We start from the raw sequence: 26,201 nt of genomic DNA, 5'->3' as shown, positions 1-26,201 counted from the left end.
ACACTCAAAATGGAGCACGTTCAGCTTCCAAAAACAGTTTGCAAACCAGAACACATACCCGGAAGGGTTTGCAGCGTTTGGGTTCCAAGTTATTTGAGTACCAAGGCGTTTGAGAACCAAGGTACCACTGTATATGCTCATTCCTTTCCTCCCAAATACCTGCTGCCTCTTGCTCCTCTCCCTCATTCCCTGTTTGTGTTTCATGGCTCAACCTTCTCTCTCCTGTCCCAGCAGCACCACCTCTGAAGCTCAGCCAACATGGCCTCGGCCCAGTATACCTGAAGGAGTGTCTCCACCCCCATTGTTCTGCCCGGACACTGAGGTCCAGCGCCGAGGGCCTTCTGGCGGTTCCCTCATTGCGAGAAGCAAAGCTACAGGGAACCAGGCAGAGGGCCTTCTCGGTAGTGGCGCCTTCCCTGTGGAACACCCTTCCAGCAGATGTCAAGGCGATAAACAACTACCTGACATTCAGGAGACATCTTAAGGCAGCCCTGTTTCGGGAAGCTTTTAATGTATGATTTTAGTGTATTTTTGGTTTCTGTGGAAGCCGCCCAGAGTGGCTGGGGAAACCCAGCTAGATGGGCGGGGTATAAATAATAAATTATTATTATTATTATTACACAGTCAATGCTCAGGGATTTGTAGTCCAATAATGTCTGAAATGCCCTAGGTTAGCCAGCTGTGCTGTAGTTGGCCTCTAAGCCCCACTAATTCCCAATAAAAGCAGCACCAACAACCCATGACTGTGCCCACCTGCTATGCCAATTCCCACCCCTGAATAGTGCTATGAAAAGCAATGGGGACAATGAAACTTATTATATGATACACCTGTCAAATAGTTGTTTGAGGTGCCAGTAACACATTGCTTCCTGGTTGCATTGCCACACGTACGGAGACATTAATATTCTGCAGAAAGCCTATTTTGTATGCAATCCTATACAGTCATACCTCGGGTTGAAGTAGCTTCAGGTTAAGTATTTTTGGGTTGCGCTCTGCGGCAACCCGGAAGTAACGGAGCACGTTACGTCCGGGTTTTGCCGCTCGCGCATGCGCAGATGCTCAAAATGACGTCACGCGCATGCGCAGAAGCGACGAAACACGACCTGCGCACATGCGCAGTCGTATGTTATGTTTACTTCAGGATGTGAACAGGGCTCCGGAATGGATCCCATTCGTATCCAGAGGTAGTACTGTATAGGTAAACCTGGAAGTAACCCTCATGGAACTTAGTGGGACTTACATAGGAGTAGACCTGTACAGGATTGCATTGTTGCCACATTTTCAAATATCAAAGACCTGAATGTGTATACAAGTTCCCTTACTGTAAATAAATAATAATTGCATTTTGAAGGAGCACCAAGTCTCCTAAGGCAAGTGAGCTGAAGTGTAATAAGGCTATTATTATTATTTATTGAATTTATATACTGCCCTATACCCGGGGGGTCTCATGGGGGTTCACGGAATATAATCAAGATATAAAACCACAAAATACGTAACGAAAATGAAAACAGTTGGGATGGGATGGGATGTGGGGTGAGTTGAAGTAGGAACAGGGAATTGGTAAAAATGTATGCGTGTGAGGGGAGGAATCTTGTTTGAGCAAAAGGCACCACTTCCTCCCATGATCAAATTATTGCTTTCCTTGTAGTAAATACAAATATACTGAATAATTTGTTCCATCACAATAACTGTTTCGTTGCCCAGCTCATAAGGAATGTGATTATACAACTGGAACAATACTCATTATTTTTATGCTGGGAACTACATTTGTCGATTCCTTAAACTTATTATGTTTATTACAGTAGTTTAGTAACAGAAAAAAACACAAAATCAATCTTGGCAAAGGCAAGGCATAATAATGTGTTTGCGCTAGCTTATGCCAAGGCAGAATTTCATCCAAAGCTACTTAATTGTCATTTATTTATAAACGCAGCCCAAAGATTTCTGCTGTGAAGCGTTCTGGTAGCAGTCGTATCAATATCTAGCACAAGTCATAGTGTCTGAAATCTGACGCATCTGCCTTTGTATTGATAGCCCAACTTCATGAATTGTGACAGTGATGAGACTTTGTCACTCGCTGATGGACAAAGTAACACTATGACAGTTAGCTTGAACTCTGGTGTGGGCTACCTACGCCCAGATTTAACTGGATATCCGTTCAAAAGTCTTACAGCTCAATGCTGTACACCAGGGCCTGAGCAGGCCTGGTGGGGAGGGTAAATGTGGCCCTCCAAGTCGCTCTATCTGGCCCCCAAACTCTATACCACATCCCCAGTGCTTTGCATCCTTCTTGCATCCTTTGGCTGGCTGGAATGCATCCCTCAAACTCTGATACTGTGGTACCTCAGGTTAAGTACTTAATTCATTCCGGAGGTCCGTACTTAACCTGAAACTGTTCTTAACCTGAAGCACCACTTTAGCTAATGGGGCCTCTAGCTGCCACAGCGCCACTGCTACACAATTTCTGTTCTCATCCTGAAGCAAAGTTCTTAACCCGAGGTACTATTTCTGGGTTAGCGGAATCTGTAACCTGAAGCGTATGTAACCTGAGGTACCACTGTAATGCCTTTTGCTTGTCTGGCTGCAGGACAGAGATGATGGTGATGGTGATGATGATGATGATGATGATAATTTATTTATACCCCACCCATCTGGTTGGGTTTCCCCAGTCACTCTGGGTGGCTTCCAGCAAAATATTAAAATACAATAATTCATCAAATATTAAAAGTTTCCCTAAACAGGGCTGCCTTCAGATGTCTTCTAGAAGTCAGATAATTGTTTATTTCTTTGACATCTAGTGGGAGGGCATTCCATAGGGCAGGCACTACTACTGAGAAGGCACTGTAACTCCACTTCTCACAGGGAGGGAACGAACAGAAGGCCCTCGGAGCTGGACCTCAGTGTCTGGGCTGAACGATGGGGGTGGAGACGCTCCTTCAGGTATACTGGGCCAAGGCCATTTAGGGCTTTAAAGGTCAGCACCAACACTTTGAATTGTGCCCAGAAACGTACTGGGAGCCAATGTAGGTCTTTCAGGACTGGTGTTATATGGTCTCGGCGGCCACTCCCAGTCACCAGTCTAGCTGCCACATTCTGGATTAGTTGCAGTTTCTGGGTCACCCTCAAAGGTAGTCCCATGTGGAGCGCATTGCAGTAGTCCAAGCGGGAGATAACTAGAGCATGCACCACTCTGGAGAGACAGTCTGTGGGCAGGTAGGGTCTCAGCTTGCGTACCAGATGGAGCTGGTAAACAGCTGCCCTGGACACAGAATTGACCTGCGCCTCTATGGGCAGCTGTGAGTCCAAAATGACTCCCAGGCTGCGCACCTGGTCCTTCAGGGGCACAGTTACCCCATTCAGGACCAGGGAGTCCTCCATACCCACCCGCCCCCTGTCCCCCCAAAACAGTACTTCTGTGGTTGTTTGTGCGTGTAGAAGCTTACCTACTGCACAAAGTTAATATCTACATTATTTGCTCCTCCTACTTTTCCTTCTGGTCCCACCCACCACAGGAATTTGGCCCCCTCAGTGTTGCCCATAGTGGAAGAAGCCGGGGTCTGAAAAGGGTTCCCCAACCCTGCTAATCTTATCTACTCAGAAGTGAGCCCTGTGAAGTTCAATGGGGCTTACCCGTATTTTTCGCTCTATAACACGCACCCGACCATAACACTCACGTAGTTTTTAGAGGAGGAAAATCCGTAGGCATGCCACCCGTAGGCATTCCCTCCATAACACACACAGACATTTCCCCTTACTTTTTAGGAGGAAAAAAGTGAGTGTTATGGTTCAAAAAATACGGTACTTCCTTTTGCCTGCCTGGCATGAGTATCAGAATTCATGGAGGCTGAGGAAAAATCGCCACTAATTTGTCATGCTTGTGTTTTGTGCTAGTGCATTGTGTTGCCTAATGATTTTAGGTTGGCGGCAATTTGTCACGTTCAGGTTCCTGGGCATTCTCCAGAGCGTTATTAATGAACAAAGCGTTCCTCACTGCGCTCTGAGTGAGCGAGCAAAGAATAATTTTTCATAAACCGGTCTTAGCTATTCCAGTTATGGTGGTACTAGTGGAAGAGAGAATGGATCCAGTGAAGGAAAAAAACCATTTTGGGAACAAGACTCCTTTAATATAGTTAAGCAAACATCTGAGTTGAGCAGCAATTATTCTCAGCCGAGCACTTGAGGAGCAAAATGTGCCATTTCATTTCATTTCATTTTTATTTATTTATTGAATTTATATACCGCCCTACACCCGGAGGTCTCACAGTTTATTTTTTACTTATTATTACATTTTTAACCCAAGTTTCCTCCAAGGACCTCAAAGTGGTATATTTGGTTTCTTCCCCTTCCCATTTTATGCCCAGAAGCAGTACAAATGCATAGATGGCCAGGAATCAAAGGAAATTATACACTATTAGCCTCCCCCAAAGTCAAACCCTCACAATTGTATCAAACTCCCTGTAGAACTAGTTGAAGACCCGTCAAGTGTCCCCGTTTTCCTTTTAAGCTATTTCTCCTCTCCTTCAAAGAAAGACTCGGCAATATTTAGCCAGGCAATAAAATTCACATCCATTCATGACATGGCACAAAGTGTTGACTAGGTCATAAAGGCAGCATTCAGATCCCATTACCGGTATGGTTGAATATTTCACTCCCAATTAAACAAAAATTATGCGCTGTTCCAGCTCAAGCTTCAATGGGTCACAGAGATAATTAAATTCTCTTGTTTCCTTGTTTATTTGGAATGGCAAAGGAGGGCATTTTCTCAGAATCCATTTGGTGCCACCATTAACAGAGCTCTCCCCTTTGTCAGGAAAAGAATATATAGGGATCAACTTTTTATGATAAGAAGAATGACCACTGTATTCAAGAATGTTTGGCCAGCATCTTTTCAGCTCCTAGGGCCTTTTGCCTATGCATAGAAGAAAGTCATGGCTTCCTGAAACGATCTTTGGTTCAGACAATAAGTGGGTCTTACTCTGCTTTACCCCACCCCAGAACCCAGAAAACAAGTCCCCACAGACTTGCTTACTCATTTTTATGGCCTCTATCCTCATGCTAAGTAAGTTGCAAGGGCAGAATTAATTTTATTATTATTATTATTTTAACAAAGTAATAATAATAAATAAGTAAGAATAAAAATATGCACCCCACCACCAAGACCATTCCATTGTAACTATCCAAACCTCCCAAAATTTCAACACCTCTTGAGATAGTTTGACCCCCTTCTGTTTCAACAGTACAAATTCTACAAACACCGTCCATATCTCCTCAGAATAATTTCTCCTGCATATTCCCCATCTAACCTTAATGACACATGTTCATTTATCATTAACAGTTATATACCACACCTCTTTATGCCAGGCGCATATGAAGGGGGGGCGGTCCACCCTTGGTGCTACCCTGGGGGGGTCACAAGATGGCCCGCTGCCTTCCCCCAGGTGTAGAGCAGTTGAGGGTGCGTGCGGCGTCTGTTCGGCCTGCTACACGTGCACCGTCTGCATGTGCGCCGCGCATGCACAGTCTGTACGGGCGCTGTGCATGTTCCATCAGACAGTTCGCCCCGCCCTTCGGCACCCTACATCAGGAGCTGGAGAGACTTCCGCCGCCATTGCTTTATACCATTCTTCCATTTTATATTCTGCTTGCCCCTTCCAATTCCTTGCTATAATAATGCGTGCAGCTGCCAATAAATTTGTGAGGAAGTCCTTCATTGCCTGCGAACCTTCTACCCCATCGTAAATTGATAAAATTGCTACTGTACCTCTGGACTTTCAGTCAGCTTTAATCCAGTGATTTCTGTTATCTCCTTAAACACCCTTTGCCAAAAAAATTGTACAGATTTACACCCCCACCACATGTGAACATAATTTCCTATTTCCTGGCATCCCCTCCAAAATAGCACGGAATATTCCCTTTGTACTATTAATGCAAGACCTTCCTTTACTCTTCTTCTGTATACAGTGGTGCCTCGCAAGACGAAAAGAATCCGTTCTGTGATTCTCTTCGTCTAGCGGTTTCTTCGTCTTGCGAAGCAAGCCCATTGACAGATTAGCGGATTAGCGCTATTAGCGCTATTAGCGGCTTTTAGCGGCTTATCTTATTGGATCAGCTGATAAGCGGCTTAGCGGCTTAGAAAAGGGGGAAGGGAAAAAAACCGCAGGAACTCGCAAGACATTTTCATCTTGCGAAGCAAGCCCATAGGAGATTCGTTTTGCGAAGCACCTCCAAAACGGAAAACTCTTTTGTCTAGCGAGTTTTCCGTCTTGCGAGGCATTCGTCTTGCGGGGCACCACTGTATATGAATGGCAAGGTCACACGAATGGTGGAGGGATGGTCCTTACACTTCAAATATTATTCCACCTTCATCAGCAGTTTCTCTGGCGGATAACATGACTAAACTATCTTTTACTTCTGCTTTTCTTATTCCAGTTCAACTCTAGTGTTAACAAGCAACTAACCTAAAAATTAAAAATATTTTAAAAAATCAGCAACTAACCTGGCACCAGGGGTTGAACCAGAGGTTTTGACTGGGGTCCAGCTTTGGGACACTGAAAGATAACATAAACTGTCACAATAGCAAAAGGTACTTCAGGACGTTATGACAAAAAATGCAACAAAAGTGGCAGAATGGCATTCCATATAACAGTGGGTGGGAGGCAAAAATAGTGGCCCTTAGGTATTCTGGACTCCAGTTCGCATAATTCCTGGTCATTGGCCTTGCTGACTGGGGCTAATGGAAATTGGAACCCAAACACACTGGCTACCTCTGCAGTTTAATATTATTTTTTTCCTATCAAAACAGGGACCCATATGAGTGAAGGTGAGTCTATGTACTTTTTAATCCACAGTTACCGACATAAAAAGGTGTGTGCCCTCAAAAAGAGTGCCTTCTCTGCGTGCCGAAATCCCAAGGGAGCAGAAAAGACTATCTATGTATGCAACCACAGCTGCACAGATGTTATTGGCCCAGAGATGGAAAGAAGATAAAGTTCCTACCAGAGAAAAATGGCAAATCAAGTTGATGGACTATGCTGAAAAGGCTAAAATGACCGAGAGAATCAAAAATTGGGAAGACCAAAATGTTAATAAGGAATGGGGAAAATTTATAACTTATCTTAAAGACCATTGTAAACAGTTAAAATCGCTAGTAGGATTGGAATATCACTTGTAGTTTAAGGGTGAATTTTACAATGGTAAAAGATTTGGATCATCATAAAAGATGGAGGAAACGATGTAGCAAATAACAACAAAGAGAAATCAAGGAGCGCTTCTATATATTATACCGACAATACAGCTCTTCACCTCTTCACCCTGACCTCTGACACCAGAGATATTTAAATTTTTAGGACCCTCCCTATTTTTCTGATGTAAATTATCTTAACTGATTTTTAGAAATATATATTTATATTATTTTAACCAGACCTAGGGTTTTATGCTGAAGAGCAAGAAAGAACCCTAGAATCAAGTAAGCTCTATTTGCACTTATGGCTATAGTCTGCACTATTGCATGATTGTGGATTGATTGACCACATACGAAACCAAATTTCTTAAAGGAGATTTGGTTCTACTCACCCGTGTTGAACACGTGCAGGTCATCAACAGCTTTTCCACATAGTGTACCCCCATATACGTAGATGTTTTCTCCAACTGCAGCTGAACTGTGATTGAGAGTCTGAGGTGCGATGCCAGTGGCTGCAACTTTCTGCCACATTAAGGAACCTTAAGATAAGGAAATAACAGTAAATTAGTCTCTTATCCTAGAGTGGGCTGGGGGAGGAAGGAATTCACTTTCTCACTCTGCTTGTTCTACAAAATACTGAAACCTGTCTCAAAGAGGCTAGCTGTGCGGCCAATTTCAAAAGTTGGCAAAAACCTTGCCTTTTCAGGAAGGCTTTCGGTTTTTAAATGGCTATTTTATCTGAACTGTTTCTTTTTTTAAAAAAGCTGTCTCTTTGTATTTTTAAAAAATAGTTTTTACTTCTTCTGTATTTTGCTAAATCATTGAGAATTTACTATCTGTTTTGCCATGAAATTATGACATCTATTCCACTACTTCTCTCATGCATATTTCAGCAAAATAGCTCACAAATTGGGTATTAGCTTTCAGTACCGTACTATATATATAGTGGTACCTCGGATTAAGTACTTAATTCGTTCTGGAGGTCCGTTCTTAACCTGAAACTGTTCTTAACCTGAAGAACCACTTTAGCTAATGGGGCCTCCTGCCACTGGAACACGATTTCTCTTCTCATCCTGAAGCAAAGTTCTTAACCCGAGGTACTATTTCTGGGTTAGCAGAGTTTGTAACCTGAAGCGTATGTAACCTGAAGTGTATGTAACCTGAAGTGTATGTAATCCGAGGTACCGCTGTACTCAGATGTGCAATCAGATGCAAAAAGGTGTGTGTTGTAGTATGTGGTGGTCTTGTAGTCAGGTTAAAGCTTACTGGGAAATGGTATATAATGAAATAAAAAGGATGTTTAAAATAACCTTTGTAAAAAAACAACAACACCAGAAACTTTTCTTTTGGGAATTATAGGGACAGAACAATCGAAAATACATAGAAATTATTCATGTATGCTACTGCAGCGGCAATAATGTTATTCGCTCCAAAATGGAAAGAAGCAGAAGTCACAGCAAAGGAAGAATGGATACAAAAACTTGTGGAATATGCAGAATTGGCGAAACTTACCAGAAGAATAAGAAATCAAGCTAACATTATTATTATTTTTACAAAAGAATTGAAATGGTTTATGAATATTTACAGATAAATTATAAACAGATAAAGACATTGGCAGGTTTATTGTAATAATCTGCAGTTTTATAATAGTATATACTTAAAGAAGATGAATAAATGAGTAAATTAAGTTCATTTGGATATGCAGATGATATTAAAAAAATAAATTGAAGGAACTGCAGAAAGAGGGGGGAAGGAAGTCAAATTTTGAAATGTCAAAATGATTGTAAAATAGGCTGTGGGTTAAGCCACAGAGCCTAGGGCTTGCCGATCAGAAGGTCGGCGGTTTGAATCCCTGCAACGGGGTGAGCTCCTGTTGTTCGGTCCCTGCTCCTGCCGACCTAGCAGTTTGAAAGCACAAAGTGCAAGTAGATAACCTCACTTCTCGCAGGGAGGGAACCGCCAGAAGGCCCTTGGAGCGGGACCTCAGTGTCCTGGCTGAATGATGGGGGTGGAGACGCCCCTTCAGGTCTACTGGGCCGAGGCCGATTAGGGCTTTAAAGGTCAGCACCAACACTTTGAATTATGCTTGAAAACGTACTGGGAGTCTTTCAGGACCAGTGCTATGTCGTCTCGGCGACTACTCCCAGTCACCAGTCTAGCTGCCGCATTCTTTAGTTGTAGTTTCTGGGTTACCTTCAAAGGTAGCCCCACGTAGAGCACATTGTAGGAGTGGGGAGCGAGGCCAGAATTTGTCATGCCCCCCAGTCCTCATGCTGCCTTCCCAAAGCTAGCTAAATGAGATACCGGGCTTTGGGAAAGAAGCACAAAGCTCTGGCAGGGTCCCAGAGACCTTCTACCTCCTCTCCAAACTGAACTAGGCTTTGGGGAGGACTCTAGGACCCTGCCAGAACCCTCATGCCTCCTTCCCAAAGCTCAGTACCTTGCTTACCAAGATTTGGGAAGGCAACGTGGGAGCTGCAAGGGCTGCGGGAAGGGGGGAGCTCAAATGTTGCCGAGGGCCACCCAAAAAGGCATTGAGGGCCACATGTTGCACCACCCTGCTCTGTTGTAAAGGTGCCAGTTTTGTTCGCCCATGCAGAGACGCTCAGTGGAAGTGAAGTTGGTAAGACTCTCCAGTGAAAAACTGCATGAGCTGCTGCTGACCGGGAGTGCCAAAACTGCACCCCAAACCAACCATTCATGTAACCTTGTGCAGCAGATCTGGGAAAACGTACACTTTTGCTTTCCAGAAAGCAGTCAGCGTTTGTTTTCATTGCAATTTCTTTCAAAATTCCAGCCAAAATTGGGGTTGGGTTGTTGCTCCAGGCTAAACTCCCCAGGCTAAAACACCCAGCGTCTTACAGTATTTCCCCTTCTGGAACTAATCAGTCTAAAGTGGGATTTAAAATATGGTACATTATGAACTGGCATTCAGTAATGAGGGAGCCTTTGATTTGGAACATTCTCAGCAGGGAACCTAACCCAAGAGCCAAATCACCTTCACTGAGCAAAGGGAAGATATATCTTAAAAGGAGCTTGAAATGAGCTACATTCCTTTCCGTTCTCTAGGTGCCATGGGAAAGGCAGCTTCAGAGCTCCATGGCAATAGACCTAATTGAATGGCATTCATCTTTCATTTGTTCAACCACTATGAGATATATTTGTGCAAAATGAGCTCCGGTTTGCCATGAATAGAAATAATAAATAAATTTACTGGAGGGAAATAATAAGTTAGGAACAAGGAGCCGGGACACCCAGTCGAGTTTTTGTTTATATCTTTCAAAGCTTGCAATTTTAAAATGATTAGCTTTTTCAGCAAAGCTGGTTTGTCCCTCCCCGATTCCACCATCATGACCAAGTTACCTCAGAAAGACAAGTTTGAGGGAAAGGGTGGGATCATCAAAATTCGTAGTTCCATGCTGCCACGGTCACCACCAAACAATAATATATTAATAAATGCTTTTTATTCTACAAGAGCAAAAGGCTCTTTGACTTGCCATTAACTAAATGAACTATAAATCCCTGGCAATCTAATTCCATGTTTTTACTCACCAAGATCAAAGGTGTAGACTCCTGGAAGGCAACGCTCAGCATTCGTGCTTGAACAACCTCCAAATAAATATATCTTGCCTTTTACTACACTGTAAAGCAAAGTTGAGAAATTTTACAGTTGGCCATAAACCATCTCCCCCATGGCTAGAATTTTGTATGGAAAATATACACTTATGGTCACAGTGGACATTACCAAGCTCTTTTATCCTATGGCAGTACAGTTGTATCTATAATCTACATTCTGGGCAGATTTTACTTTTGACCGGCTCATAACCTGTAGCTGTACAACTCCTTATTTCACTTTTGGCGATGGGCTGACTCAGTGTATACATTCGTAAACAGATTGCTCTGTGGGAAACAGTTAAAGGAAACCAAAAGGTGAGCAATTCCAGTGAGGAAAGATGTAAGTGGCAGAATATAGTACTGAATATAGTAATGAAGTGGCTGGGCTGCTGGTGGACAAACTGGCATGCTCTGTGAACGCTAACTTGGATGAGGAAAAAAGTATTGGTGGTATGGAGAGGGGGTGTTCCACATGTCTCTAAGACCCTTAAACATGCTTGTGAGGTAAAATAAGCTTTTGTGGGGGGTCGCTCATGTACCGCCCTGAGAATGCACCTAAACAGTTCAGAGTCCAAGAACTCACTCCCGCGAGAATTTAGGGTGAAATAGCAGAGGATCCATTTATTACAGCGGGATAGGGAAAGGATTTCAATTGCACATTAAACAATATGGCGCTGCAGAAAACCATTTGGGCATTTTCTCAAGGGAATGTTGTCGAGAGCTCCACACCAGAGGCGCATAGACACAAAGCCCAAAGCAGGAAGGGCAAGACACACATACATGCTTCTTCTCTGGCGATCAGTCATAACCGAGTAAGATTGTCTTCCATGAACATGGTTTTAACAGTGAGCCCATAAGTGACTGTGGAGGCCAATTCTGGATCCACACGTCCTTCCACAGTGGAGACATACGCTTCCAGGTGAGAGCTGATCACAGTGAGGCATAGGCGCCGACTCCATGGGGCTTGAGGGGGCTCGAGCCCCCTCAAAAAAATTTTTTGGGGGGCTCAGCCCCCCCAATAATCTCGGGCGCCCTTCCAGCAGAGCGCCGCCGCCGTCCCCCGCCTCCTCCCCACCTGCTCCTTCGCCAGCCAGCCAGCCAGCCAGCCGTGCGCCCTAATGGCGGGGGCTCCTGCCTCGCTGCTTCGCAGCACCACCGCCACTGCCAAGGCACTGTCGGAAATCCCGCGAGAACAGGGGAATCCCGACTGGCCACACCTCCCAGCCAGCCAATCGGCTGGCTGGGGGGCGTGGCTTGCCCTATTTAGGGCCGGAGCCACTTTATTTGCATATTCATGAGCTTATTTATTATTCATGAGCTTTCCCGGGCCCCCCCAATATTTTTTCTAAGTCCGCGTCCCTGCAGTGAGGATTTGCCAAATGTGCTTTTCTCTTAGCACGTTTCTCCCTTTTGTCCTGAGTTTTTGCTTCTTCAAAGTCCATGATGTCTTTGGTACAGACTATTATCCAATTGGAGCGCTTGCAGGCCAGTGATCCCCATTTGCCAGTGCTTATATTACGTGTTTTTTTACATTTGCCTTGAGAGCATCTTTAAAACTCTTTTGTTGTCAACCGGTATTACGTTTACCATTCTTAAGTTGGGAATAGAGTAGCTGCTTTGGAAGATGATAATCAGGCACCCTAACATGACCAGTTCAACGAAGTTGATGTTGAAGAATCATTGCTACGACACTGGTGATCTTTACTTCTTCCAGTACACTGACATTAGTTCACCTGCCATCCCAAGTGATGTGTAAATTTTTTTCAGAGACACCATTGATGGAATCTTTTGATGAGTTGGAGATGGTGTTTATAAGTGGTCCATGTTTCACAAGTGTACAGTAAAGTTGGTAGTACAATAGCTTTGTAAACAAGCAAAACACACACTTACAAAACTCTCACACACACTCATAAACACACACACGCAGATGTGTGATCCAAAAGGAGCTCCCTCTAAGCCCTTTTGTGCATATTGGACATAGTGATATATATATATATTCAAATAAACTATCTGGTTAGAAATACAAATCCAGACATTTCTTTAAAGAAAAATCCACTGTTTTTTTCAAGCTAGCTGACATATTTGTGGGGGGAGAAGGTGTGAAATGCCCCAAGTAGCTTTGACAGATGTTGGCTCACAAATGTTTGTAGACCTTTTGCACATTTTTGCTAGTGTCATGCTCAGGTTGGCAGAGATATGCATTTTTTTTGTGAACATTTTTTACAAAAAAAAAAAACTTCAAAAGAGAAGCTTTAAAAAAATCAAGGGAAAATAATTGCATGCTATTCCAAAAGTGAAATGCAGTGGTTTTTTTCCCTTCTAAAAAAATATTTAGGGGTACTCTCATTTTCCTACTCGTATTGGAAGACTGCCCCTCAATGAGGCCAAACTTAGATTCACAAAATGTTTAGGGGTATGCATACCCCGTGTACCCCCAGAAAAAAGCACTGGTGAAATGTTTTCCAGGCCACCCGCCCCCCTATAAAAGACTTTTTAAAAATATAAATTGTGTTGGCATCAATCAGTAGTAGACATTTGAGGGAGGAAAAAAAGTTTCATTGTTATTTAGGGAAAGTTGTCCCAGCGTTGGCTTTAGGAGGACTCCGATTCAGATGGTGGAGTAGTTGCCTCTCATGAGTCATAGAATTGTAGAGTTGGAAGGGACCACAAAGGTCATTTAGGCCAACCCCCTGCAATGCGGGGATCTTTTGCCTGACATTGTCTGACATTGAGATTGTTGTAAACGAAAATCTGCCCTTTCCCCTTATGGGGTATCCAAGAGCCCATATAGAGTCCTACAGAGGTTCCTTATTGGTAGGAGAAAATAACAGAGGCCAACCAGAGAATATTGAGAAGCAAAGCAGCTAGTAAGCCTGATCTTTATTAATCATAGAATCATAGAGTTGGAAGAGACCGCAAGGGCCATCGAGTCCAACCCCCTGCCAAGCAGGAAACACCATCAGAGCACTCCTGACATATGGTTGTCAAGCCTCTGCTTAAAGACCTCCAAAGTAGGAGACTCCACCACACTCCTTGGCAGCAAATTCCACTGTCAAACAGCTCTTACTGTCAGAAAGTTCTTCCTAATGTTTAGGTGGAATCTTCTTTCTTGTAGTTTGGATCCATTGCTCCGTGTCCGCTTCTCTGGAGCAGCAGAAAACAACCTTTCTCCCTCCTCTATGTGACATCCTTTTATATATTTGAATCTGTTGCAACAGGGTCCTCGCTCACCACGTGCAGGAGCGAGGAGGAACCCAGAACAATGGCACGCAAGGCCTTATATAGACATTTTAAATTCCCTGCCCCGGAACTCAAGACCACCCCTCCATACACCATACATACATCACAGAAGGGGTGTAACCTAAGACTACCCCCCCAGATACATCACAGAAAAGGCGGTCTAAAGCAGAAATCTGAGTGGTTTGTTTACCTCCTGTCTGCCAGGTTACCTGTTTAACGGTCACTTGATTGGATTGCCTGGGGAGCCTGGCCAGTCTTTTGTAATGATAAATACTTACAGTGGTACCTCTAGATATGAACGGGATCCGTTCCGGAGCCCCGTTCGCATCTAGAAGCAAACGTAACTAGCGACGGCACGTCTGCGCACGCACGCATCGCTTTTTGCTGCTTCTGCGCATGCGCGTGACATCATTTTGAGCGTCTGCGCAGGCGGTGAAACCCGGAAGCAACGCACTCCGTTACTTACAGGTTGCCACGGAGCGCAACTCGAACGCGCTCAACCCAAAGCGCATTCAACCCGAGGTATGACTGTAGTTCCTGAGCCAGGTCACAACTCACACCCTATTCATATCTTAAATGTGCCTTTAAGATAGGATTTGTGAAGGAAAAGGCAATGGGGAGGCATTTCCATTTTCCTTTGACCTTGCAGAGAAAACATTTGCTCAGTTTGGGAATCAAAATGGTTTCAGGTTGGTCTTCCTGTACTGATCTATGTACATGCTTGGTTGGTACACTTATGAACGTTTAACATATATCTAAGACCTCAAAATTCCTATCACAAGATCCTTGCCCTAGTGCTGGGACATTCCTTGGCCACTGCCACCATCCTGGGTCCTAAAAGTAGCAAAACTGAGCTGCACGGGTGACATTTTCCCCCACTCTCAAGTGGACCAAGCTCCAGGACTGAGGTGCTACAGTGTTCACTACTGAAACCCATGTAGTTCTTCTCTTAAACTTTCTTCCCCCAACTTTCCTCCAGCATTTTGAAACCTGTTACAGGCAATATGGTTTCCATATGGGCCATGCCTGTGCAAAAGGCAGCAAAAGAAACAGCATAAATCAGAGGCAAAGGTTTTTTTTTAAAAAAAAAAGCATGCAGAGAATCCAAATGATTAACATATGGGAACAGTTAAATGTAAGGGGAGCTCAATGAGCAGATATTAGCTGCTTAAAATAGCTCCTGAGCCCCTTCTTCTGGGTTTGGGAGATTGCTCGGCTTTGTTTTACTTCCCTGGGCTAATAGTGAATGCAAAGACATGCAGCCTGATCTTATTCTTGCTTAGTAGGCCTGTTGTCCATTTTAATGGAAAGTAAGGTGCTTTCAGATGTGAGTGATTTAGCAGCATCAAATAATTGCTCTTCAAGCTGCAAACAGAATAGCAGCTCTGCTTCTAGACCTCTGGAAGACAAAGGGCCAGGCCAAGAATTCCCCCTTTTCCCAGACTGAAATTTGGGGGTGACAATTTTCATGGGTATCACATCCTCCCTTATTACAGTCATGTTTGTGGTTGAAGCTGCCCACACATTTGTTTGGGAGAGTTTGAGAAGGAGAAAAAAATTAAAGCAATGCTACAGTGGTACCTCAGGTTAAGTACTTAATTTGTTCCATAGGTCTGTTCATAACCTGAAACTGTTCTTAACCTGAGGCACCACTTTAGCTAATGGGGCCTCCTGCTGCTGCCGCACCGCCACTGCACAATTTCTGTTCTCATCCTGAAGCAAAGTTCTTAACCCGAGGTAATATTTCTGGGTTAGCGGAGTCTATAACCTGAAGCGTATGTTACCTGAAGCATATGTAACCCAAGGTATCACTGTATTTGTTAAAGCGTTGAAGATGATTCCTAGAGTGGAAGACCACAGAGAAGGAAATGGCTAGAGCAGGCTGGCCCGACTTTTCATACCTTCCATGGGTTCTGTAAGCCTGAAACACCTTGAGGGCTCTTGAACACAGCAAAACAACCAAACTCCCACTGACGATCATGTCCCTGGACATCCTCAAAGCCTTTGATTGTCTGGAATGGAAATACCTAATAGCAGTATTAAAGGTAAAGGTACCCCTGCCCGAGCGGGCCAGTCTTGACAGACTCTGGGGTTTGTGCGCCCATCTCACATCTATAGGCCGGGGGCCAGCGCTGTCCGGAGACACTTCCGGGTCACGTGGCCAGCGTGACAAAGCTTCATCTGGCGAGCCAGCGCAGCACACGGAACGCCGTTTACCTTCCCGCTGGTAAGCGGTACCTATTTATCTACTTGCTTTCGAACTGCTAGGTTGGCAGGTGCTGGGACCGAGCAGCGGGAGCGCACCCCGCCACGGGGATTCGAACCGCCGACCTTTCGATCGGCAAGCCCTAGGCGCTGAGGCTTTTACCCACAGCGCCACCCGCGTCCCTAATAGCAGTATTAACCAACATGAAATTTGTCCCCCTCTTACTACAGTGTGGTTTATCTGGGCCTGCACGTTCCTTGCTGTGATGGGGTGCAACACAGCCTTCAACACACTTTTTTATTTTCTTAACCTGCAATTTTGTCCAAATCAGAGAATGGCGACTCAGGAGTTTTTTTAAAAAGGCATTTATGAAAATTTGCTTTGGGATAAATTTGCCGGTGTTGCAATTAAAAAAAAGGCAGGCAGGCACAGGCAAACAAATACCTGCAAATGCCCTCGAGGTGTTTCAGGCTTCCAGACCCCAAGGAAGGTAGGATGGTACTAACTGAGGAGAGCAGCAAACAATAAACCATGTGAATACATTCCACCAAGCACTGCCCACCAGTGGATGGAAAACATCTGCATAGTTTCTGGAGGCGCTGGCATTGAAACTGCTTGTGTGAAAGCACAAACCCAAACATGGAAACAGCGAGCCACATCTGTATTAATGCCACAGTGAGGAGGACATAGCTGTAGTGCATTTAATAATACCCCAAAGTCATCCACTAGGGAAGCACAGCAAAGGGACTGAGAGGATTAAAGCAATCACCGCCAAGCTTATCTGAAACAGGATACAGGTGAAAGAAACAGCACCTCTACGGCTACTAGAAAATGGAAATCAGGGAACCAAGTGAGGAATAAAGCAAACAGCAAAAATCCGACCAGAGAAGACGAGTATCACGCCTGTAAATGTGCTCTCTAAATACATCTCTCACTACCAAAAACGTAGCTATAGGCTTTCTTTTGTTATAAAGTTAAAACAAAAACATGAGCACCATGGTTCCAGTTACAGATAGGTAGTCATGTTGGTCTGCCATAGTCAAAATAAAAAAAATCAATCTCCCAATCTGCCAATCAATCTCCCAATCTGCCAATCTCCCATTCCCACCACCCTTCTGAGTAATACCCCTCCCCACCTTCTCACTATATAGAAGGATCTGGCAACTTCTGTTTCAGTGTATCTGAAGAAGTGTGCATGCACACGAAAGCTCATACCAAGAACTAACTTAGTTGGTCTTTAAGGTGCTACTGGAAGGAATTTTTTTATTATGAGCACCATGTTTATGTTACTGAATTTATTGTACTGGTTGACTCTGTGTGCAAGCTGGATATGACAGCTTTGTCTGTTACGTGAAGTGCACGGCTAACACTAATTGAGCATTTTCATCTTCATAACTGCTAAACACAAAGCTCTGGATTTTGGTCATCGGTTTTCTCTCAGATTTGTCAATTCTCAGATGCTCACAAATTAATAATAATATATGCTTGGTGGTAGTTGGGCTTTCTTATGGCTGTGCAGAGTGATTAATCACTGTAAGTATTTGCGTCTCAATCAGATGCACATTTACATGGGCGGCAGGCTCTTAATTCCAATATATTTCCTTCCACATATGCATGCTTAGGTGAGAGAATAGGCCCACCTTCTTGTCATTTCAGCGATCGACATAAAAGTACTAGAAATAACCAGCGTTTACTTTGCTGAATTGTTTGCTTACCAAAGTGAATGACCTTCTCTTGGACAAGGAATGTGTCCATCTTGTGGTATCCTTTCCCATGTCAAATCAGTGGAAGTAACTGAAAATGAATAAACTTGAGGTGATTGGTATGTTTACACACATACACAAACATATATCGATACATCCATACAGTGTTTCGGTTTCAAAACATACTGGCTAAAGCTACAAATGTTAATCAGAAGGTTGGTGGTTTGAGTTCACCCAGGGATGGCTGTGGGCAGGATTCCGAATCCGACTTCTACAATTCTATGATTCTACAAGCATCTATTTTAATGTGCAGTCAATTTTAGTTATTCCTACCTACTCTACAACCCTAGAGTCTGGCAAGACTGGCCCGTACGGGCAGGGGTACCTTTACCTTTACCATTATTTCAGGGGTGTTGTGGTAGCAGTGGCAGGGATGACAACAAGAGGAGACCATTCCCATTTTGCCTCAGGTGATGAAATGGGGCAGGTTGCCCCAGGTAACAGCACTGCATCTGATGGCAGTGCTTTGAATTGCTTAAACCTAAACTTGGATCTTATCCATTAGAACTACTCCCTGCAGCAAGTTTTCTAAAGTTAACAACAAAACGTCAGCAATTGCTCTCAAGTTTATACGTCTTTTAAAATCTTTATTCCCATAAGTCTCTCATATTGTCTAATACCTCTAAGCAAGACTTCTAAGAGCAGGATGAAAAGTAACAGGAAAATGAGCATCCTTGCCATGTCCTCTTCTGTATATCACAGGATTAAGTCAAATATTTACTAACCGCTATCTGTGCTGTCTGTGATGTATAAATTGATTTCACCCATTTAATAACATTATTTCCAAAGTTCATTTCTTGCAAAACTAAAAAAAAAAAAAAAAAAATCCCAGTTCAGGTTGTCAAAGGCCTTTTCTACATCAAAAAAAATCAGAGCAGCTTGCTTTTCATTATGATGATTCAAATATTCAAGATGTCTAATGCAGGCATTGGCAAACTCCGGCCCTCCAGATGATTTGGAACTACAATTCCCACCATCCCTAGCTAACAGGACCAGTGGTCAGGGATGATGGGAGCTGTAGTCCCAAAACATCTGGAGGGCCAGAGTTTGCCTATGCCTGGGCTAATGCATTTCTTACATTGTCTCTTAACTGTCTTTTAAGCAAAAACCCACACTGAATTGCTTAAAGCTAAACTTGGAGATGAGATGTAAGGTCAGCAGAATGACTATTTCTATAGGAAATACAGTGGTGCCTCGCAAGACGAAAAGAATCCATTCTGTGATTCTCTTCGTCTAGCGGTTTTTTCGTCTTGCGAAGCAAGCCCATTGACAGATTAGCAGATTAGCGCTATTAGCGGCTTTTAGCGGCTTATCGGATCAGCTGATAAGCGGCTTAGTGGCTTAGAAAAAGGGGGGGAAAGGAAAAAAAACCCCGCAGGAACTTGCAAGACATTTTTGTCTTGCGAAGCAAGCCCATAGGAGATTCGTTTTGCGAAGCACCTTCAAAACGGAAAACTCTTTCGTCTAGCGAGTTTTCCGTCTTGCGAGGCATTCGTCTTGTGGGGCACCACTGTACTACGAATATGTAGAGTACATATGTGGCTCAATAAATAAAAAGGTATGTTTAAGAAAATCACAAAACCTGCGAGTGCGTGATCACACTTGCACCCAACAGTTCTGCCTATGCCTTATTGACCAAAAAAACTGGACCACAGTAGGCGCATTCATACCAGGGGAAAAGATAACTTTGTTGTTGTACAGCTGTTCAAACTAGCCTGGGAGGAGAGAAAAAACCCTCTAACCTTAATCCATTCTAGTCTCATTGTTTGCAATACACTTCCACAATTTTATAGTGATAAGCCTTTTTTTGCATTACAAATGACTGGTCTATTATAGTGAAATATGTGCCACTCCAAAGGGAGGAATAAACCCACGGAAAAAGCTGCCTGCTAGAAAAGATTAATAGTATCTCACTTGTCAACATGTAGAAGTCATTGAAATATGTTGGCTGATCATCCTAGGAGAGAAAGAGAAAGAGAGATTGAAGCTGATATCTTTATTTACAGGGCATCAATATTGTCATCTAGATAAGGAGGGCTTTTAAAATTACATTCAGGTTTAAGCTATCTCAAGTGACTACCAGTAGAAATAATATCTAAACAGTTACCCAGAGAGAATCTGCAGGCATGTCTCCACAATGCACATTAGTAGACAATGACTGAAATGCAGTGATTCTTCAGTAAGTACTTGTGTACAGTGGGAAATAGAGAAGATTTAAAGCAAACAGCAAGAGTACATGAGGCGAGCCATTTATTATACTCCCAACAACAGCAAAATGTCAAACGGTAATGAAATTAACAAAGGACAGCAAACATCAATTTGTGGTACTTACAGACGTATCATTAAAGGAACAGCCTCCAAATATAAATGCTATATTTCCTGCGATTGCCAATGCATGTCCGTGTCTACAGAGCAACATGAAACAATGGTAAATGAATTTGGATGCAGCAATAACAGTGAATCTTTCCCCCCTTGCTCAGAGGAGAGGCCAGCCTTACTGTGGGAGCCTATTCATACAGCTCATTACTCGAGTATAATATGGGTATTAATATGAGAGAGCAAGCTAGCAGTTTCTCATGACCTGAAGCTGACGCAGCCTGGGACAAACTAAGCTTATCCACAAAATCTGTCAGAGAACAACCCCTTCACTTAAAAAAGAAAAGGGTGGAAAAAGAATAAGAAACCAGTTCTGTGAAATATGTAGAGGGATTATCTGTAGTTTCCCACTTTGATGTCATTATTGCAACAGGGATGATGACTGCTTCTGTGATGCAATCCCTACACACACACACACACACACACACACACACACACACTTAGTTTTTTAAATTTTGAAATTTACAAACAATTGTCAAACAAGCAAAATAAAAACAGAATTCTGTAGATTCCCCTGGACTTCCCGCCACCCCTTTGTGGGTCCTTATGTTAACATTTTTTCCTCCTGCAACTTCTCTATGAATCCAAATCTATTAAATCTCCATTACAACCATAGTTCTACGTTATGCTGAAAGTATCATTCCAAACCTACTAATAATTTTAATTGTTTACAGTGATTTTTAAGGTAAATTATATATTTCCCCCATTCCTTATTCAAAGTTTGGTCTTCCTGGTTTCTGATTCTTCAGGTCATATTATGCATGACAGCTGCTGCCTTTCATGGTGTGCTTTTTAAAACAATGTTTGGCAAATTTGTGATGTGATAAAAAACAAAAGAAGAAAATGGTAAAACTGACCGAGAAAATCTAGATATCACTGTTTAGTATCTCAAAAGTTTTGCTATGGACCATTAATAGCCCCCTTAGTTTAACTATGCACATATTCATAATAAATACTCAGAACTTCAGTATATATCTCATCTGGAACTTATCCTGCTACTATTTAATGTTAAGTGGTATCACAAGCCAATTCAACACAATAAATGTAAATAATAACTGATGTTCTTTAGACAAAAAAAATGCAACAATCTGCAACAATTATGTTTCATTATGATACCAGTTTTACCATTATCCCATACCTAGGACTTGGAGCGTCCCCAATCACTTCTTTTGTAATCCAGTGTCCACTTGCTAATGCCATCTTGGAACTACTGAAAAAACATGTATTCAGAAAAAAGAGGTATGAATTGTCTTCAGAGTATAGTAGGTTAAAAAAAAGTTTACAGGTAGATATTTATTATGGGATCCAACAGTACAAGTGGAAATCTACTCCAGGGCTGTCCCTCCACCCCAGTTTTTAGGGGTGCCTCCAGCCTGCCACTATTTTGCGGGATTCATGTACAAACTGGAATTTTAAGTTTGCGTACTTAAAGTGAATTAAAGAACTCTGTCAATCTAGCGCAACAAATGCACTTAAAAACACACACACAATCAGACTTACTGTAGTTTGGAAAGTGACTGGGGAATGCATTGAAAACTGTGGGATGGACAAATGACTAACAGGAAGAGTTTAAACTAAGGTTACCAGATTTTTTTCAATGAATCTGGGACACTTTAATTACTTAATTCATTAATTAATGACATACTACATGTTCGGGACGTTGATGCTGCAGCGATGGCGGTAGCAGAGGGGCGGCCGCCGCCTTGACCTCAACCGCCACGTTTCCCCTTCCTCCTAGGCTTCTATCTCCTTTCTCCATGAGCCTGGGCAGCCCCTGAGTTGTTGGTTCTTCAGTGGGGGGGGGGGGGAGAGAGCGGTGTGCTGTGGATCAGGCATGGAAGGCGGCAGCGTGATGCCTCTCTTCCCACCGGAGCAGCCCCAATCCCATCCCTACTTGTGTGCAAGCAGGAGGGGACGGGGATCCCTCAGCTGGGAAGGGAGGCTTCCCGTTGCCTGAGAGATCCCTGCCCCCTCCTGCTTGCACGGCAAGCTCTGATAGGCAGCGTGAAGCCTCCCTTCACACCTGAGAGATCCCCGCCCCGCTCCTGCTTGCACGCAAGTAGGAGCTGGGAGGCTGCTCCGATAGGCAGCATGAAGCCTCCCTTCACAGCTTAGTTGCTGGGGTCAGGGAAGGTGGAGGCAGCCCGGAAGCGGCATCTTCGAGCCCCTGCACCACCATCACATGGGGACTTCCAAGCAGCTCCTGAAGCCAGCCAGAGCCAACTGCTGCAGGTTGCTGAGACTGCCGCTGCTGCATTTCCCGGGGACATTAGATGAAATCCGGGGACGGAATTTTTCTGGGGATTTATTTCCAAATCCTGGGACTGTCCCCAGGAAACGGGACGTCTGGTAACCCTAGTTTAAACACTCTGAAAGCAATTCGGGAAGGACACAGGAAGGATACTTAGTCCTGTCCTGCAAGCAAATCAGAATAAAGACTCAGTAAAGACTGTCTGTATACAGTGTGCTATACATGTTAACTTTGTGCAAGCAGATCAGGATGAATACACAGGTTGCATGCAGAAGCTTTTAGAGAAAGCAAACGGCTGCAATAAGAAAGGGAATCTGGGTAACACTCAGTTGCATTTGCAGAAGTCCCTCTGGATTTCAATCTGTAAAGAGCCTAATAGTTCTGCTAATTGACTGTTGCTTGGGAGGGGGAAAAAAGTCATTACAAAGCATGAATAAGAACTGACTTCCTTTCTTCTCCCCATGCTCCACTCACCTGTGGTTCCTTAATCTTTCATCAGGAGCCCCGGAAATAGGTATCTGTAAGCTCTATGTGTGCCGCCAGATATTAATTTCTAGTCTGCTTTATTCGCCAGCTTTATCTAGCTCTCTGCCTTGCCTTACATCAGTTGCTATGACACTGTGGTACACAGAAAGAAACACACACCTCACAGTTGTCTTTCTGACTCCACATTATTTCCGGGTTACCTGGAGCCATGGCAACTTAAACAGAGCCTTCCCATACTGTATATTCCGGCCACACAATGTAAAAAACTCACGTCATTTTATCTCCAGGACAGGAACCACCTGTTACATCTCTGCATGGCAGACTGCCATAAAAGCCACAGTACTTTGCTAAAGGTGCTGGATATGATATTTTTACGAGGTAGGAACTCCAATTCCCAGGTTTCTTTGAGGGAAGTCATGTGGTTTCAATGTGCATGGAACAAGCTTTAAATATATACAGTGGTACCTCAGGTTAAGAACAGGTTAATTCGTTCTGGAGGTCCGTTCTTAACCTGAAACTGTTCTTAACCTGAGGTACCACTTTAGCTAATGGGGCCTCCCACTGCCGCCGCGCCACCGGAGCACGATTTCTGTTCTCATCCTGAAGCAAAGTTCTTAACCCGAGGTGCTATTTCTGGGTTAGCGGAGTCTGTAACCTGAAGCGTCTGTAACCCGAGGTACCACTGTAGTGCAGATCTGGGTAATCAGAACAGGAAATGGGTCTAGGAGTCCAGTTTTTATACCCTTCTGGACAAAGGCCGCAAAGGAAAATTCAGTATTGATGGGATCAAAGGGGGTGATGAAAGAGATGACCGAGTGGGAGTTGTAGGGTCAGGAAGATGGGATGTTCTTTTGTGGAGACAGGTTGTCGTATTCACTTTCCAGCTAGTCTGATTAGATCTAAGTACGAACAATGTACTTCTCTCTTACTGGAGCAATGCATTTCCTGGCGGGCCAGGATGTGGTTTTCTTTTTGTGGAGGCAGGTGGTGTTAACATCACTCTTCAGCTAGTCTGATTAGCTCTAGATTGGAACAATGGGCTGCTCTCCTGACTATTGCAATTATTTTTTCCATCACATTGATTGAATTGTGAAAAGTCAAGCCCTCTGCATATGAGTTGGGACATAATGTCCATCAAAGTGACCATTATTATTATTATTGTAGTAGTAGTAGTAGTAGTAATAATAATAATAATAATAATAATAATAATACTTTATTATTTATACCCTGCCCATCTGGCTGAGTTTCCCAGCCACTCTGGGCGGCTCCCAATCAAATGTTAAAAACAGTACAGCATTAAATATTAAAAAATTCCCTAAAGAGGGCTGCCTTCAGATGTCTTTTAAAGATAGGATAGCTGCTTATTTCCTTCACATCTGAAGGGAGGGCGTTCCACAGGGTGGGCGCCACTATCGAGAAGGCCCTCTGTCTGGTTCCCTGTAACCTCACTTCTCACAATGAGGGAACTGCCAGAAGTCCCTGGGTGCTGGATCTCAGTCAGCCACCTGACTGAGCCACCTATCTGAACAATGGGGGTGGAGACGCTCCTTCAGGTATACAGGACCGAGGCCATTTAGGGCTTTAAAGGTCAGTACCAACACTTTGAATTGTGCTTGGAAACATACTGGGAGGCAATGCAGATCTCTCAGGACTGATGTTATGTGGTCTTGGCGGCCACTCCCAGTCACCAGTCTAGCTGCCACATTCTGGATTAATTGCAGTTTACGGGTCACCTTCAAAGGTAGCCCCACATAGAGCGCGTTGCAGTAATCCAAGCGGGAGATAACTAGAGCATGCACCACTCTGGCAAGATAGTCCGCGGGCAGGTAGGGTCTTAGCCTGCGTACCAGGTGGAGCTGGTAGACAGCTGCCCTGGACACAGAGTTAACCTGCACCTCCATGGACAGCTGTGAGTCCAAAATGACTCCCAGGCTGCGCACCTGGTCATTCAGGGGCACAGTTATCCTATTCAGGACCAGGGAATCCCCCACACCCACCCGCCCCCTGTCCCCCAAAAACAGTACTTCTGTCTTGTCAGGATTCAACCTCAATCTGTTAGCTGCCATCCATCCTCCTACCGCCTCCAGGCACTCACACAGGACCTTCACCACCTTCACTGGTTCTGATTTAAAGGAGAGGTAGAGCTTAGTTGTTGTTTAATTCTCTAAGCTTTATTTGTTTTTGCACATTTTGGCCAGTAGGAATAACATAGCATTGATTAAAATCACATTTTGCTTAAGGTAAGTTAAGTGAGTTATGCCGTTGACGGCAAAGCATAATTTTCCAAGTACTGCTCTTCCAAGTAGATATGGACTCTGTGCAGGTGTGTCTTCTTAACGTAAGGCGGCAGTCAGCACTGCTTCACCAGCTGTCACTGCAGCATTGGTAGCAACGGACAGCCCAACAGCACCGACTGACTGAAGCAACAGCTTTCCCAGCTGCTATTCCTTCACCATTGGTGATGGCCGCTGCTGACATCATTTTTGCAGCCAGAGCCAGCTGTAATTCCAGCTCCAGTGAAACCTGCTGCTCCCAGTGCTGCTGGGACAGCAATTGTGGCCACTGCCAAGCCAGCTACACCTCCCAAAACTGTAGTTACTAGATCAACCATGCTGGCTTCCTAAAGACCCACTCCTCTTCTTGCGTATCTAGAAGTGACCCATTTAACTACTTATTCTATCTGGCCTCTTGCACCCTCTTTACAAAGAGCCATTCTTTTTTTAAAAAACTATTTTTTATTGGTTTGTAAACAAATATTAATACCATAGAATACTTAGCCAGCAGTACAGCCAGCAGTACTAATTGTCTTTGTTTTATCCATTGTCTCTAGACATACACTTGCACATTCAATATTCAAATATAATACTTAATGTAAGCCCTTCACTGAAATTGTTATGTACTGAAGTTTTCACCCTGGGCCAGCAGGGGGATACTGTAGATAGTTATGCAAATAAGGGATTGAAAGTGACATTCAGTGATTGGATAGTTTTAGAAAGTTGATACAGTTACGTTGTACTGGAGCTCTATATAAGCAGGCTGACTGAACCCTTCAGTTCAGTTCTGTCCTGTGAATAAACAAGAGCT

The 26,201-nt window shown here is 43.7% G+C and overlaps 1 protein-coding gene across 3 annotated transcripts in view; it reads right to left on the bottom strand.

Annotated features, from left to right (window-relative positions):
* LOC309542698 (kelch domain-containing protein 3-like) overlaps positions 1-23,305 on the bottom strand; it is a 66,960-nt gene extending 43,655 nt beyond the window's left edge. The window contains exons 1-8 of one of the 3 annotated variants that reach the window (XM_082241604.1): positions 23,106-23,305; positions 21,519-21,590; positions 20,337-20,409; positions 19,919-19,961; positions 17,957-18,035; positions 10,733-10,821; positions 7,573-7,719; positions 6,497-6,548 (exon numbers count right to left, since the gene is read on the bottom strand). In XM_082241604.1, the coding sequence (XP_082097730.1) occupies positions 6,497-6,548; positions 7,573-7,719; positions 10,733-10,821; positions 17,957-18,035; positions 19,919-19,961; positions 20,337-20,409; positions 21,519-21,580 (545 nt within the window). In that variant the 5' untranslated portion in view covers positions 21,581-21,590; positions 23,106-23,305. The remainder of the gene's footprint in view (positions 1-6,496; positions 6,549-7,572; positions 7,720-10,732; positions 10,822-17,956; positions 18,036-19,918; positions 19,962-20,336; positions 20,410-21,518; positions 21,591-23,105) is intronic. The other 2 variants (XM_082241606.1, XM_082241605.1) reach the window with 2 other exon arrangements.
* Positions 23,306-26,201: the final 2,896 nt, after the last annotated feature.

Source organism: Podarcis vaucheri (assembly GCF_965113315.1).
Source record: "Podarcis vaucheri genome assembly, chromosome: 11".
In the NCBI taxonomy this organism is placed as follows: Eukaryota; Metazoa; Chordata; class Lepidosauria; order Squamata; family Lacertidae; genus Podarcis; species Podarcis vaucheri.
The sequence above is the reverse complement of the archived record's forward strand: the minus strand, read 5'-3'. Positions and strand labels throughout refer to the sequence as shown.